Source organism: Haliotis rufescens, unplaced genomic scaffold, assembly GCF_023055435.1.
Source record: "Haliotis rufescens isolate VD_foot unplaced genomic scaffold, xgHalRufe1.0.p SCAF_4, whole genome shotgun sequence".
Taxonomy (NCBI): Eukaryota; Metazoa; Mollusca; class Gastropoda; order Lepetellida; family Haliotidae; genus Haliotis; species Haliotis rufescens.
In genome coordinates this window covers 58,838,738-58,855,625 of record NW_025964112.1, presented here as the reverse complement: position 1 = coordinate 58,855,625, position 16,888 = coordinate 58,838,738, and the positions used below count along the sequence as shown (strand labels likewise).

At 40.8% G+C, this 16,888-nt stretch overlaps 1 protein-coding gene across 2 annotated transcripts; it reads left to right on the top strand.

Moving 5' to 3' along the window:
- Positions 1-2,343: 2,343 nt before the first annotated feature.
- Positions 2,344-11,720, top strand: LOC124114049 (UPF0046 protein C25E10.12-like). 2 transcript variants are annotated; one of them, XM_046474590.2, is made up of 6 exons: positions 2,344-2,565; positions 3,806-4,175; positions 6,560-6,734; positions 8,566-8,690; positions 9,680-9,790; positions 11,085-11,720. In XM_046474590.2, the coding sequence occupies exons 2-6, from the start codon at positions 3,818-3,820 to the stop codon at positions 11,609-11,611; spliced, it is 1,296 nt and encodes a 431-aa protein (XP_046330546.1). In that variant the 5' UTR covers positions 2,344-2,565; positions 3,806-3,817; the 3' UTR covers positions 11,612-11,720. The 2 variants fall into 2 exon arrangements, with proteins under 2 accessions (XP_046330546.1, XP_048238388.1); XM_048382431.1 differs by lacking the exon at positions 2,344-2,565 and having other exon boundaries at positions 3,638-4,175.
- Positions 11,721-16,888: the final 5,168 nt, after the last annotated feature.

Sequence of the window (16,888 nt, the reverse complement as noted above, 5' to 3'; positions counted from 1 at the left end):
ACGTGACGAGCGAACGCTTTAACCACTAGGCTATCCGACCACCCCACACGCAATTTGAATACGATGACATGCATCAATCAGGTCAGCGAGCCTGATAACCCGAACCCGTTAGTAGCCTCTAAAACAAACATAGTCACCTTTTACGGTAAGAATGCGTTGCTGAGGGCCTATTCTACCCTGGATCTTCACGGGTCTTGTTATAATGAAGCCATATACGCACCCTTATGCATATGCATATAGTTGTGTGCCATTAAGACGTAGGACAAAAAGATGCTAAACATTTATTCCCGGTTGTGTTTTTACTTTTTTTTATGGTGAGATTAACTGTCAGAATGCGCATTATTTGTTTTTATTTCTTTTTTCACTTCACCGTCAAACATAAATGTGCTGAAATATTTAAACGAATGTTTAGTATTAAACTGCTGATACATCTGTGAAAAGCGTGTATCGATATCCAATAGCCAAGGGTAATGTCATCATGTCAGTGGAGTGAGTGAGTGAGTGAGTTGGGTTTAACGCCGCTTTGAACATTATTCCAGTTATATCACGGCGTGTCAGCTTAATGTGGGAGGAAAGCCCGAAGTGATGCAGGTGTCAGACGTTTACCACTTCGGTGAAACCCACGAGCACGGGTATGGTGCTGACAAACCTAGAAACATAATCGGGGCGAACCGGGATTCGAATCCACAATAATAGGTTTCTGGCGTGCCTAAGGGACGCAACTCTGCACAGCGAATCGCGGCGTCTTAGACGACTGGTCCAGCCGTGCCCCTCCTGTCAGTGGAAAAGAAATATAATAATAACAGGCCATTATGGCGCTTTTTCCATGCTGAATACCATGCTCAAAGCGCATTATTACCCCCGTGAATGGATCAGTGTACAATCGAATTTCATTCTCGGCGTCCTGGGGAGTATACAACCCAAGCTGCCTTATTTGTTTAAAAAAAAAGTGATTTAAGAACTGATTCGTTCACGTTTTATGCAGCATTTGTGACTTAACATAAGTCTATGGTAGAATGTTTTTTAAATTACAATATGACTTGATGATATTTTCTTTTATCTTCAGGTGCTTTCCTCTAAGATCCTTTTCCACAAAGGTTCAACTTGCTCTCAATAGTCAGCCAGACAAATGCTTATATTGTCAAATAACTGGTGTAGATCGTCAAAGCTGAGCCTGTACATAGTTAGCCCCGTGGTAGCACATTGTAAGATTTGACCACCTTGAATAGGTGCAATAAGGAACATTTTGGGTTGAATGGGTATTCTGCAATAAGGAACATTTTGGGTTGGATGGGTATTCTGCAATAAGGAACATTTTGGGTTGAATGGGTATTCTGCAATAAGGAACATTTTGGGTTGAATGGGTATTCTGCAATAAGGAACATTTTGGGTTGAATGGGTATTCTGCAATAAGGAACATTTTGGGTTGAATGGGTATTCTGCAATAAGGAACATTTTGGGATTGAATGGGTATTCTGCAATAAGGAACATTGGGATTGAATGGGTATTCTGCAATAAGGAACATTTTGGGTTGAATGGGTATTCTGCAATGAGGAACATTATGGGTTGAATGGGTATTCTGCAATAAGGAACAATTTGGGTTGAATAGGTATTCTGCAATAAGGAACATTTTGTTTTTTCCAACCGTTCTTCCCCTCTAGGAAAACCTTGGAAGATGAGAAACATAAAATAAGTAAGGACGCCCAAACAGCAATATTGCTGTCTCATCCCACCGGGTACCCTGCTGGGTAAACATAGATCCATTTCGAACAAAGTCACCTGCCCAGGGAGACACCAAATGTGTTACATGTGCTTTGGTGTGGGGCAGGACCAAAGCCCGAAAAACTCGATCTCAGGGCCCAATCTGCCAAAGACGGTCACCCATCCCGGGACTCTCCGCGAGGAACGCTGCTTTGCCTAAATGTGTGACCTCTGCGCTGCTCACAGGACCACGTGCCACCACACGTGCGTGAAAACACCTCCTCGGCTATAGCCCTACACGCAGGACCATTGCGTGTGTGTGCGTGTGTGTTCGCGCGCGCGTTTGTGTGTGTGTGTGTGTGTGTGTGTGTGTTGGCAGGGGAGAGGGGGGAGGGGTTGGGGGTGTTAATATTAATGTTCCAAACGGCCGCGGTCAGTAGATGCATGGTCAATCACATACAATTAAAGACTTTTCAGGAGGTCAATTCTGGTTTTCAAAGAGCCGAGAACGTAGTAAACTGTCATTTGTGTGCTTTCTGTAAAATATAATATACTTTATGTCTTCAACAATCATGACGGCTGCGTTTGTCAGAGTTGCGCCCCTTTGTATGAGTCGATGCTATTAATAGATTTATGCCGACTAATACAGTTTCCGGCTTGTCACTTCCACCCAACGGTACCAACAATGTTAAAATTGCAGCGTACATACATGGGGGAAAATCGGGGCTTTGAAACATGTCATGGTTCACCCAGGAAGGCGACGATAACCCACAAAGTTGTTTCATGGTCGGTCAGTTATACAAATGACAGCAGTAAATAAGGTGATTCGGCAGGAAAACAGAACACCGACTGAGAGTGAGACAAGTAAGCGAAACTTATTGTCAGTTATTGAATCGTTTACCTCGACGTGTTTATTAGAAAGTACTACACTGCGTATCACCCGATTTTACCAGCATGGTCTACTTTAATAGTAGGCAGTAATGTTGTAAGGTAAACATAATATTTCCCGATAGGACAAGTTGTATGAAGCACCCATAAAATAATTTCCAAATATGAAATCTGTCACACAAGTTTGTTTATCCATTGGAATAGAATACGCACAGTAGCAATATATATATATATATATATATATATATATATATATATATATATATATATACACACGTAGAGAGAGAGAGAGAGCTGGATACATGGGTCAATAAATGTTTTTTCGTGCAGGTAGATATATATTCCTATGGTTAATCAGATACCCAGCAAGAGCCATGAGACCTAATTAACAGTCTCATTAAAATCAGATCTTTTAGTTGTTGCTTCCGCTAAGATCTGTTTTTTATGAGATTGATTGAATAACAAATGCTTTTATAAAGATTTAACATTTGAAACATCCAGCGCTGTGCTTGATTATACGACACTTCATGTCATATAACAGGGGTGAAGATAGATAGATAGATAGATAGATAGATAGATAGATAGATTATATAATGGATACAATATTCATGTCATTTTTTTGTAGGCCAAATTATTCAGCATTGGGACATGTTACATATCAACAAAACACTGAAAAATCTATATGATTTCTTGGATTCTAATTTGAATTACCGTATTCAACGTAATAAGCGCCCAGGGCGCTCTCAAAATTAGAAATAGGGGCTCTTATTAGAATATTATTTTGAGTTGAAAGATCGTAAATTTCGTGGTTTATGCTAACAGCCTGAAATGTTTACATACGACAGATATATTTTTCAAGAATTTAATTGCCCATAATTAAGGGTGATATAACACACGAGTGCGTATTATGCACGAATAAATAAGTCTTGTGTACATGGATCAATCGGAAGGGGTGCTGATTGGGATTGTTCACTAGCCAATATATTAGCAAATATCGCTGTGGGCGCTTATTAGAGCGGGGCGCTTATTACGTCGAATACGGTAATATGTCTATTCAGCAATAATTAATATTTCCTGCTGAAATGTAGTTATTCTCCTACACAAAGCAATGATGAACAATATTTGTGTTGCACTGACCTAACATTGGGGAAAAGTGGAAACAATCAGGTGATGTTCTTATTCAACAATCAGATTTTTAACATACAAATCTTTTCAGTGATCTAGCAGCATGATTAAACGGATCAAGCAGAACATTTTTGCGAAATACCATGACAGAGATGATGAGTCTAGGTACAAGACAAGACCCATGAAAATCCCTGTCCATCCATTGACACTCTCACCAAGTAAGGCATGGAAACAGCTGAAAACTGAGAGGAGAGTTGAAAAGCTGAAACCTTTGTTTCCATATCCTCCAATCCAAAAAGACTGCATCCGCTTTGTTTGTATTGGCGACACCCACATGAGACATGAGGAGCGGAACAGCGACCTGTCTGCTGTGATCCCCCCAGGTGATGTACTCCTCCATGTTGGCGACTTCACGATGTATGGCAACACAGAAGAAGTCGACCGTTTCAACCAATATTATGGTAAGGATGGTTTGTGGTACTGGCTTTGTAGTCATTCCACAAAGTGATCTTAAATCCATGATTATGCACTAATTGTTAAAGTATCTGAGTTATGATCATCTAAGTGCAAAATGTACTTTGTGTAACCTTGTATGGTAGCAAGGGAGAAGAAAATTTCTTAAAATCAATATTATTCTGAACTTCTTAGCCATTCTAGTATATCTACAAAGTGATCTTAGATCAATGATTATAAAAACCATATGTTCGGCTAAAAAAACATAATAGTATTGGTTCTCAGGCACCGCCCACATCATCATAAAGCTTGCCGCATGTGTCATTTTTATTTCCATTTTTCTTAAAGAACAAAGAAATCCTTAAATATTCCAAGACGAAAGGTAGTCAGATACTATATTCCACTATTTTACTCATCAATGAATGCATTTTTTTAGGGAGGCCTTTTCCCAGGTTGATTTGATTGTACACAACTGTATATTTGGTTTCACAACTGTTTCTTTGGTTACATACTAGTTTGAACACCAGTGGCCCTCTTATTTGTTCCAGAATCTCCACCTACACCTAATTGACAGAACATTATGAGTTGGAGGTGTCAGTGGCCATCTTGTTTGTTCCAGGATATCCCCCTACACCTAATAGACAGAACATTATGAGTTGGAGGTGTCAGTAGCCATCTTGTTTGTTCCAGAATCTCCCCCTACACCCAATAGACAGAACATTATGAGTTGGAGGTGTCAGTAGCCATCTTGTTTGTTCCAGAATCTGCCCCTACACCTAATAGACAGAACATTATGAGTTGGAGGTGTCAGTGGCCATCTTGTTTGTTCCAGAATCTCCCCCTACACCTAATAGACAGAACATTATGAGTTGGAGGTGTCAGTAGCCATCTTGTTTGTTCCAGAATCTCCCCCTACACCTAACAGACGATCATTATGAGTTGGAGGTGTCAGTAGCCATCTTGTTTGTTCCAGAATCTCCCCCTACACCCAATAGACAGAACATTATGAGTTGGAGGTGTCAGTAGCCATCTTGTTTGTTCCAGAATCTGCCCCTACACCTAATAGACAGAACATTATGAGTTGGAGGTGTCAGTGGCCATCTTGTTTGTTCCAGAATCTCCCCCTACACCTAATAGACAGAACATTATGAGTTGGAGGTGTCAGTAGCCATCTTGTTTGTTCCAGAATCTCCCCCTACACCTAACAGACAGAACATTATGAGTTGGAGGTGTCAGTAGCCATCTTGTCTGTTCCAGAATCTCCCCCTACACCTAATAGACAGAACATTATGAGTTGGATGTGTCAGTAGCCATCTTGTTTGTTCCAGAATCTCCCCCTACACCTAATAGACAGAACATTATGAATTGGAGGTGTCAGTAGCCATCTTGTTTGTTCCAGAATCTCCCCCTACACCTAATAGACAGAACATTATGAATTGGAGGTGTCAGAGGCCATCTTGTTTGTTCCAGAATCTCCCCCTACACCTAATAGACAGAACATTATGAGTTGGAGGTGTCAGTAGCCATCTTGTTTGTTCCAGAATCTCCCCCTACACCTAATAGACAGAACATTATGAGTTGGAGGTGTCAGTGGCCATCTTGTTTGTTCCAGAATCTCCCCCTACACCTAATAGACAGAACATTATGAGTTGGAGGTGTCAGTGGCCATCTTGTTTGTTCCAGAATCTCCCCCTACACCTAATAGACAGAACATTATGAGTTGGAGGTGTCAGTGGCCATCTTGTTTGTTCCAGAATCTCCCCCTACACCTAATAGACAGAACATTATGAGTTGGAGGTGTCAGTAGCCATCTTGTTTGTTCCAGAATCTCCCCCTACACCTAATAGACAGAACATTATGAGTTGGAGGTGTCAGTGGCCATCTTGTTTGTTCCAGAATCTCCCCCTACACCTAATAGACAGAACATTATGAGTTGGAGGTGTCAGTAGCCATCTTGTTTGTTCCAGAATCTCCCCCTACACCTAATAGACAGAACATTATAAGTTGGAGGTGTCAGTGGCCATCTTGTTTGTTCCAGAATCTCCCCCTACACCTAATAGACAGAACATTATGAGTTGGAGGTGTCAGTGGCCATCTTGTTTGTTCCAGAATCTCCCCCTACACCTAATAGACAGAACATTATGAGTTGGAGGTGTCAGTAGCCATCTTGTTTGTTCCAGAATCTCCCCCTACACCTAATAGACAGAACATTATGAGTTGGAGGTGTCAGTAGCCATCTTGTTTGTTCCAGAATCTCCCCCTACACCTAATTGACAGAACATTATGAGTTGGAGGTGTCAGTAGCCATCTTGTCTGTTCCAGAATCTCCCCTACAACTAAGAGACAGAACATTAAGAGTTGGAGGTGTCAGTAGCCATCTTGTCTGTTCCAGGTTCTCTTCCCCACAAAGTGAAACTGCTGATCGCAGGTAACCATGATGGCTGTCTTGACCCGGTCAGTAGCTCTGCGGAAACAGTCCAGAAGAGTCGCGACCTGCTCACCAACTTCACCTACCTCCAGGACGCCATGGTGGAAGTGTATGGGATCAAGATATATGGCGCACCGTGGTAGGATAACATCAGAATACTCCAGTGTTTGCACTAATCTGTTGGAAATTCTGTATTGATTTACAGTGAATATCGTTCTTGTTTGGTGAGGTGAAATGGGATTTAACATTGTGTCCATGATTATTGCACTTATATAGCGACATGCATGCACATGTGTGTGTGTCTGCGTGTACTAATCCGGACTCATGTCAATTTTATAGTGCTAGCTCAATGAGATACCATGCCGCAGTTTAACATGAATACCCCACTCGGACACACTCCGAGCCGACCAGTTCTTGTTTAAGCCTGTTAATGCAGAGCGCCAGGCAGGATAACAACAAAGACCATCTTTAAACATCTTTTGGTATGGCGCGGCCGGGGATCGAACCGCGGCCTACCACTCTCTGGGCGGATGCTCTATCCGCTAGACCAGGGAGGCGGTTGCTCTTACTTGGGACATCCTCACCTTGTCATTTTGTTGCAGCTGTTTAGTCGGGGTGTCCCACTGACATGACACCAAGTTTGATTGTCTGCAGACATCTCAACAAGGGCTGGGACGAATCCAAAATCTATTTTGATACAGGTATGATATGCATACACTGAAGTTGACTGAAGCTTTACTGAAACATACACAAGTCAGACGAAATGAGAACATTATGATTTGCAACTTGTAGTGTAACCACAGAGTATTATTCAAAGGCTTCATAAAATAATTGTCTTGCAGCACGTCTGGAGGATGTTTTGCTTTTATTTCCATTTTCAAAGAAATAAAAAATCCTTATATTTAAACACAATGCAATCCAAAATAGCATGCAGTTACTTCCCTTTACAAGTGCACTGTTTTATTTTACATCTCGTGTTATTTTCATAGCGGCAATAGAACTTTGTATGCTTTTTATGTTGGGAGGTCCTTTCCAAGGTTGATGGTACACAACTGTTTACTTGGTTACATACTAGTTTGAACAAGCTAAACAAAAAACACAGTCTGCCTGCACTATGTTTTCAAAAGTCATTACCTGAGAACCAATTTTTCAAGTTTTTAAGCCTTGTTGTCGTTAAACAATACATCACGTGACAAACCACAGGTCCACGTAGTCCTGTTGGTACCCGCGTCCTTCTCAGGGCCAACCGGACCCGAGTACCCGAGTACCCGAGTTACCCGTCCCAGCCCTTATGTCAACCTTGATAGTTGGACTGACTTTATATCAACCAATGGTTATCTGACTTTGTGTTTGTGATGGGTGCCACCGGTGGGGCAGGCTGTGCTCACCTTTTCGCAAATACCAGGTGTCATCACTATTTGACATTCGTGACCAACTCGTGTTATTCCGGGACAAGACGAATAGCGACTCGTGTCCCTCTCATGACCATTTTTGCGACTGGGTTCCGTCTTAGCGCAAATGGGCATACCTAAAACAATTGTCAACTCGTTGCGTAATTGCTCACATATATTTCCCATATATTATATATATTTCAGATGCAATTTATAGCACATCGGGACGTGCGGAATTATACAGTATGATTGAACTGTGTCTTGGGTATATTTTAGGTGAAAGAAATGTGTAAAATAAAAAATTATTGCGAATGCACTATTTGATAGTAATTCATAAACACACTTTTTTTATGTAGTCAGACTCGTACAATGAACTCTGCTTTTAGCAGAGATTTCTGTCATCACAGATTTTGTTACTTTTAGATTATTATTCTGCTGGTTCAGTGACTGTAAAAGGTATTACACAAGTATTGGTGAGCTGGTTTTCCCCCCAAGCCTATAATGTTAAATGGTCCTCCTGTTAGCAGGACATAAATATGTAAAAGACAACTGAAAAAAATGTTGTTGTTTTTATCGCAGGGTCCCTAAAAATGGGTTATGTCAGAGTAATGCCTTCACTCTTCCCCGTGGGATACCGTTACTCCGACGATGGAACCTCATTCCAGAGGATACCGATATTCTGATGACACATGGCCCACCAGTGGGTGAGTGAGGATATGGGTAACACATACATCTATCATTAAAGCAATCCGCTATATATATGTGAGTTGACAGAGCAAGACTAGTTTGGTGTGAAGAATGTGCATTAGATACAGGTCCGACTTGCACAGACAATCCAATGAGTGACATCATGAGCATCGATCCATACATTTGGGATACGATAACATGCATCAACCAAGTCAGCGAGCCTGACCACCTGATCCCGTTAGTCCCCTCTTACGACAAACATAGTCACTCATTGTTAGTAGAAAAGGTCTCATTTCTTCATGCAATGGTGAAGTTTTTTGTTTGTTTGTTGTTTAACGCCGCACTCAGCAATATTCCAGCTATATGACGGCGGTCTGTTAATAATCAAGTCTGGACCAGATAATCCAGTGATTAACATCATGACCATCGATCCACGCAATTGGGATACGATGACATGCATCAACCAAGTCAGCGAGCCTGACCACCTGATCCCACTAGTCGCCTCTTACAACAAGCATAGTCGCCTGTAAATATTACCATACCTGGAAGTTTGTGTGCATATATGTGTGGTGGCTCAGGGGGCACAGGGCTGTAAGTGCTGCAGTTTGCTGTACAGAGTTGAGCCCCTTAGCCATGCCAGGATCTGCAGGTCATGGGTTGGAATTAACCCAAATCATGATTCTAGGAATGACCACAAGTGCTTGTGCTCGTATGTTTCACCAATTTCATTAAAATCACATCTTAGTTCTCGCTACCGCTAAACAAAGATCTGAGGACATCCCATTACGGGTCACGTCAGATCGAACTTTCGCGAACTTTGACCAACCAATGGAATGACTAGCAAGAAGTTGACAATAGCCAATCAGAAGGCAGCTTCATCGAGCTTTACAGCACGAGTTTCAAGTTTGTTTGTCCATATTGTACTGTTCAAATATCAATGCATTGTCAGTGAATTTTGGTTTTACTTGCACTCCCTTACCTCAACTGTCGTACACTCTCCCTGCAGGCTATGGAGACACGCTACACAATGGCCGCCCAGCTGGATGCGTTGATTTGCTCAACACTGTATGGAACCGAGTGCGGCCCAAGTACCACGTGTGTGGGCATATACATGAAGGTATGCTTATTTCATCTGGTTCTATATTATTTCATCTGATTCTACGCTTATTTCATCTGATTCTATGTTTATTTCATCTGATTTTACGCTTATTTCATCTGATACTATGTTTATTTCATCTGATTCTATGCTTATTTCACTTGATTCTACGCTTAGTTCATCTGATTCTATGCTTATTTCATCTAGTTCTATGCTTATTTCATCTTGTTCTATGCTTATTTCATCTTGTTCTATGCTTATTTCATCTGATTCTATGCTTATTTCATCTGGTACTATGCTTATTTCATCTGGTTCTACGCTTATTTCATCTGGTTCTGTGCTTATTTCATCTGATTCTATGCTTATTTCATCTGATTCTACTCTTATTTCATCTGGTACCTTGTTATGTCATCTGGTTCTATGCTTATTTCATCTGGTTCTATGCTTATTTCGCCTGGTTCTACTCTTATGTCATCTGGTTCTATGCTTATTTCATCTGGTTCTATTCTTATTTCATCTGGTTCTATGCTTATTTCATCTGTTCTATGCTTATTTCATCTGATTCTACTCTTATTTAATCTGGTACCTTGTTATGTCATCTGGTTCTATGCTTATTTCATCTGGTTCTATGCTTATTTCATCGGGTTCTATGCTTATTTCATCTGGTTCTATGCTTATTTCATCGGGTTCTATGCTTATTTCATCTGGTTCTATGCTTATTTCATCTGGTACTAAGCTTATTTCATCTGGTTCTATGTTTATTTCATCTGATTCTATGTTTATTTCACCTGGTGCTACTCTTATTTCATCTGGTTCTATTCTTATTTCATCTGGTTCTATGCTTATTTCATCGGGTTCTATGCTTATTTCATCTGGTTCTATGCTTATTTCATCTGGTACTATGCTTATTTCATCGGGTTCTATGCTTATTTCATCTGGTTCTATGCTTATTTCATCTGGTTCTATGTTTATTTCATCTGTTTCTATGCTTATTTCATCTGGTTCTATGCTTATTTCATCTGGTACTAAGCTTATTTCATCTGGTTCTATGTTTATTTCATCTGGTTCTATGTTTATTTCACCTGGTTCTACTCTTATTTCATCTGGTTCTATGCTTATTTTATCTGGTTCTATGCTTATTTCATCTGGTACTATGCTTATTTCAGGGACTTGACACAAAATCATTACAGCCAGATTCAAATCTCATGGCAGTTATTTCTTTCACAAGTCTGAGACAATGTATTACAATGTCTTTCATGAATACTCACATTTGTTTCCTGAAGTCATGCTCTTGTGAACCACTTCTGTTTTCCAGGCTATGGAGCCTACACAGATGGACAAACAGAGTTCATCAACGCAGCAATGTGTTCAAAGGGTTATCGTCCAATCCAGAACCCGATCATATTTGATATCCCAGTACCAAAAGGGCATTCCAAGGATGAACTTGTTGATCTGTCTGTTATTGAGATGGTGCTTCCAATACCACCTCACGAGTCTGAAGCAACAGCTGAAGGAGATAAACTGACAGAGAGCAAGGTGGCTGAAGAGAGGCAAGATGGGAATCAGAAGGGAACAGAAGTGATGTTGGATAACAAGAAGGCTGCAGAGGTGAGGCAAGATGGGAATAACAAGGCAACAGAAGGGATGTTGGATAGCAAGAAGGCTGCAGAAGTGAGGCGAGATGGGAATAACAAGGCAACAGAAGGGATGTTGGATAGCAAGACAGCTGCAGAGGTGAGGCAAGATGGGAATAACAAGGCAACAGAAGGGATGTTGGATAGCAAGACAGCTGCAGAAGTGAGGCGAGATGACAACCACAAGGCAGCTTATTTCATGGCATGAGCACAAAGGCTACATGAGGAGCAGCTGCTTGAAGCAGAAGAGTGAGTGAGTGAGTTGGGTTTAACACCGCTTTTAACAGTATTACAGTTATATCGCGGCGTGTCAGCAGGGAGGAAAGCCCAAAGTGATGCAGGTCTCAGACGTTTAACACTTCAGTGAAACCTACGAGCACGGGTATGGTGCTGACAAACCTAGAAACATAATCGGGGCGACCCTGGATTTGAAACCACAATCATAGGTTTCTGGCGTGCCCAAGGGAGCGAATCGCGGCGCCTTAGACGACTGGGTCACCCGTGCCCCCTGAAGCAGATGAAGATATATGGGACACAGAAGGGTTGTCAGACTAAAGTATATAGTAGTCTTCATTGTGACAAAATGTTCAAATTTGTTTGTATGTTGTTTAATGCCGCACTCAACCATATTCCAGCTATATGACGGCGGTCTGTAAGTAATCGAGTCTGGATCAGACAATCCAGTGATTGACAACAACATGAGCATCGATCCACGCAATTAGGATTGATGACATGCATCAACAAAGTCAGCGAGCCTGACCACCTGATCCCATTAGTCGCCTCTTACAACAAGCATAGTTGCCTTTTACTGAAAGCATGGGTTGGTAAAGACCTATTCTACCCCGGATCTTCACGGGCCCAAAATGTTCAAAAGTCCTTATGTGATGATAGTTATGGATTCTTGTGATATTCACACACTCATCAACATTGGAAAAGAATCTATTGATCTGCATTTTCATGATGTGTATGAGGCCATGGTGACACAGTATGATAGTGTGTATGGAAGTTTTGTGTTGTATTTTTAATAAGTTCATGAAGATGCCTCATATGCAATTCCTAATAAATTTGCCTTTACAATTTTTTACATTTTTATGACAATTCCATTGCACAGAAGGCTATTTCTATTCACTTATGAAGGCAATTGTTTCGAAATCATCTTGTATCAACAACCTTAAATATTTCTTTACCATTGTTTTCATATTCTTTTTAAAATTATATACGCTGTGATATTGTGATTTAATGATTGTGTGTATGTATTTATTCTTTACACAATACATGCATCCCTGTTATAAATCCACACCTTTTATATTTTTTGGTTTACAGATATTTTGCCAACCAATTTGTTCTGTCGGTCAAAATAGAAGTAATTTTGTGTAGCTCAATATTCTTTTTTAATTTGGCATGACCTTGTTTGGGCCATTGAAATTTGAAAAATGAATGCTGCTACTGTAGATTTTTGTATGAAGTACAAAATACTTGGTATTCTAACAGTAACATACATGTTTATTTCTGAAAAAGCTTTGTTATCTTGCAGTGGACTGACTTCCATCTTCCCGAGGCAAGAGAGTCAACTGACTTTAAAAGTCCAGTTTCCACCTTTGCTGAACTAGGCTGGAATTCCTTGGCTCGATTGTAGCGCCACCAGTGGCTATTACGTGTTATGTCCCTTCTAAGCCACTCCTATGGACCAATCAGATTCCACCTCTCGTATCTTTTACATTTGCTTCAAACAAAATGGCCACACCCAGTCAGGATGATTTGATCAGTAATCAAGGTCTGTATCGTGAAATGCATCAAATCACGTGAGCACCTTGATTAAAAACATGAAAAGATTTGGAAAATATCTGTTGACAACGTGTTGGCGGTGCAAATGCCTTGCAAATCCTGCAATCAACCGAAATCTGCATGACAGTTTACGAACTGGATTTCGATTTTGTTGAACAATTTTGATTGGACTATGCATAGACTCGTTAGTCCAGCCAAAATGTAACTCCCTAATACCAGCCTTGTTCGGCAAGGGTGGAAACTGGAATTTTATAGTCAGTTAACTCTCTTACCTCAAGAAGATGACCGACTTCATACAATGCAGTTTATCAAGAACCATTTTAAAAAAGTTAGTTATTTTATATTTGTAGTGCAGTAGTGCAAAAGTAAATATAATGAAACTGTTTTTGTTTTATATTATGATTTTGGCTCTCTGACTCGAGTTGGTTGAATCCTGAAACTTAGAAAAAGGTGTCGCCAAAGGATCATTCCACTGTTGTTGTTGTCGTTGTTGTTGTTGTTGTTGTTGTTGTTGTACGCAGTGACACACCCCTTTAACTAGAACTTCATGGAAGGTCCCGGCAGCTCATTACCAGCATTGTAGGTTAACTATTCCATGTCGGTATTTGAGCTTCGGATCAGTTGATATATTTTCAATGCTACTCAGGACTAGTTAATGAGGTTTCGCTGATTGTTAAATTTACAATAAAAAGCATCAGCCAGATTGTATTATAATACTCATGTTACCTTATTCGCCATATCAAACACCCCTTACCAACTTCAAGATCAAAGTGCAAGTAAGCACTGAGTGAGTGAGTGAGTGAGTGAGTAAGTTAGTTAACGCCAGTTTGAACAGTAGTCCAGTTATATCACGGCATGTCAGCTTAATGTGGAGAAAAGCCCAAAGTAATGCAGGTCTCAGGTATTTACATTTGTGAAACCCACGAGCATGGGTATGATGCTGACAATCCTAGAAACATGAACGGGACGAATCGGGATTCTAACACATGATCATAGGTTTCTGGTGTGCCCAAAGGATGCAACTCTGCACAGCGAACTGCAGCGCCTTAGACGAGTGGGCCGATTGTGGCCCCAGTAAGCACTGTAAGCGCAGTGAACGTATATTGAAATTTTACATGACAGCCCATATTTTCTTGATTATAAACTCATTTTGAAGGTAATTGCTGTTTCAGGGTTATTGTACTCAAAAAAATGTTTTATCGTGAAATAAACCATGGCTCATTCATTATTCTGTGTGATTTATAGCATAGCTATCTTATACATGAAAACACCCACAGTGATATTGATTATATTTAGAACAGCCTACCAGAACAGGGAATACAGTTCAAGTTTTAGAAATTCCTCTTGTAATCTTATATCACACAATTTTCTGTTACACAGACATATTGTCCATATTCTGACAGTTTTTCTTGGACATTCAACTGAAAATTTTGCAAGTAAATAAACACTGTTCTGCTTTAAAAGCATTTGGGTGCTAAACACAACAAATACTGTATCCTTGTTTAGAATAAAAATCCATATTATTTTATTGTACAGTTTCTGTTGTGGTATTAGAAAGTATTGTACAATGTACTACTTGCACATGTACTAGAAATCCTTCCCAAACCATGGATGGATGATGGATGATGGACAATATGCCATGTCATGCTCACTAAACTGAACAGCAAGTTCCAGTGAGTTTTATATAGGTTACCAAGTATTAACCATGGTAAACATACAGTGGCTTCGCACCAAGGTTCTTGCTTGTGACAAGCATTTACTGCAATTGCCAGGGCTTCATGCAAACTACACAAGGTTTTCACTGTCAAACTAGTGAGTGAGTATGGTTTTACGCCCCTTTTAGCAATATTCCAGCAATATCATGGCGGGGGACACCAGAAATGGGCTTCACACATTGTACCCATGTCGGGAATAGAACCCGGGTCTTCGGCGTGACGAGCGAACTCTTTAACCACTAGGCCGACCGTCCCTCACTGTCAAAGTAAGGCTTTGTGGTGACTGGTTGTTGTTTAACACCACACTCAGTAATGTTCCAGTTATATAATAAATCATTATAAATTATAGATTTATATAGCGCATCTTATCCAGATACATACAATGACAATCAATCGAGTCACTGAGCCTGACAATCCAATCCATGAAGCTGCCTCTTACATCCAGGATTAAAGGTGGCTGGGTACCCATTCTGACCCGGAATCCCTGGATCAGCCATTCCTCAGTTGAACAGCAGAGAGATGGGTGGAGAGAAGGATTTGATGACAACAACCTTGTCCACCTTCAAATCAGACAAACATCAGAGGACACTTGAGTGTCACAAACAGTCATCCTACAATGTGGGCATCAAACTCTGAATCTTCTGGGTGACAAGTAAATACTGTAACTACTCGGAGGGGTTTATGAAGGATTCCACATAAGTGCCCATGGCAGACAAACTGTGGAAAAAGATGGGTTTTTTTTTTTAATTTGGCATTTTCTTATTTTCTTAAGTCCTTATGTACACATATTCAGGGGTAATTTAACATTTTATTCAATGCAAAAACATCAAACTGAACATTACATTTCCTTCTTGTTTAGTGGTACTGAGTGAGTGAGTAAGGGAAGGTTGACGCCGCTTTGAACAGGATTCCAGTCATATCACGGCGTGTCAGCTTAGTGTGGGAGGAAAGCCTGAAGTGATGCAGGTATAGAACGTTTACCACTTTGGTAAAACCCACGAGCACAGGTATGGAGCTGACAAACTTAAAAACAATTGGGGTGAACCGGGATTCGAACCCACAATCATAGGTTTCTGGCATGGCCAAGGGATGCAGCTCTGCACAGTGAATTGCAACGCCTTAGATGACAGGGCCACCTGTGCCCCTTACTGGTACTGTCATCAGTGAAATGCAAGTCACTTCTGCAAATTTGAGAACTGTTACTGATATTTGCTGAATATCAGCCTCTGAGCAGGTCTAGATAAATCCATGACTGGTCCATCCTGCAAATCAAAGATGACTAACACTTGAATGTAATAAATAAAGTGTTTGTTAAATCTAGGGTCTTTTGGGTGACAGGCAAATGAAAGTGAGAGAAAAATGCCATTACACAATGCAGTAAATTACAATGTGGGGAATAAAACTGCGTCTTCAGATTGCAGATGACTGTTATCATCGTCACTTTGGACAGTACTGCCATTATACCGCTAATTTTAGCTTGATGTGGGAGGAAAGAAAGCCCGCCTGCAAATGAGTTGATGTGAAATGGGACATAATGTTGCACTCATACAGCGACATGATGTACGTGTGTGTGTGTGTGTGGCTACTTGTACTTGTCCGAACTAATCCCCATAAAGCAGAGCACCAGTCATGTTAACAAAAATAAACATCTTTTCACGTCTCTTGGTACGACGCGGTCAGGGATTGAACCACAGATCTTTCACTCTCCAACCAGACGCTCTATCCACTCGACCACAGAGGTCCCTGAAGTGAGTGAGTGAGTGAGTTAGGTTTAACTCTGCTTTTAACAGTATTCCAGTTATATCACAGCATGTCAACTTACTGTGGGAGGAAAGCCCGAGGTGATGCAGGCCTCAGTCGTTACCTCTTTGGTAAAACCCACGAGCTCGAGTATGGTGCTGACAAACCTGGAAACATGATCAGGGCAAACCGGAACTCGAATTATCGAATTGTGGTGCTTTAGATAACTGGGCCTACCCTGACCC

Excerpts from the sequence above, each read along its gene's own strand:
- LOC124114049 (XM_046474590.2), top strand. The coding sequence starts at position 3,818 with ATGATTAAACGGATCAAGCAGAACATTTTTGCGAAATACCATGACAGA. Across the intron at positions 4,176-6,559 it reads CCGTTTCAACCAATATTATG|GTTCTCTTCCCCACAAAGTG; the intron begins GTAAGGATGGTT and ends TGTCTGTTCCAG. Across the intron at positions 9,791-11,084 it reads GTGTGGGCATATACATGAAG|GCTATGGAGCCTACACAGAT; the intron begins GTATGCTTATTT and ends TCTGTTTTCCAG.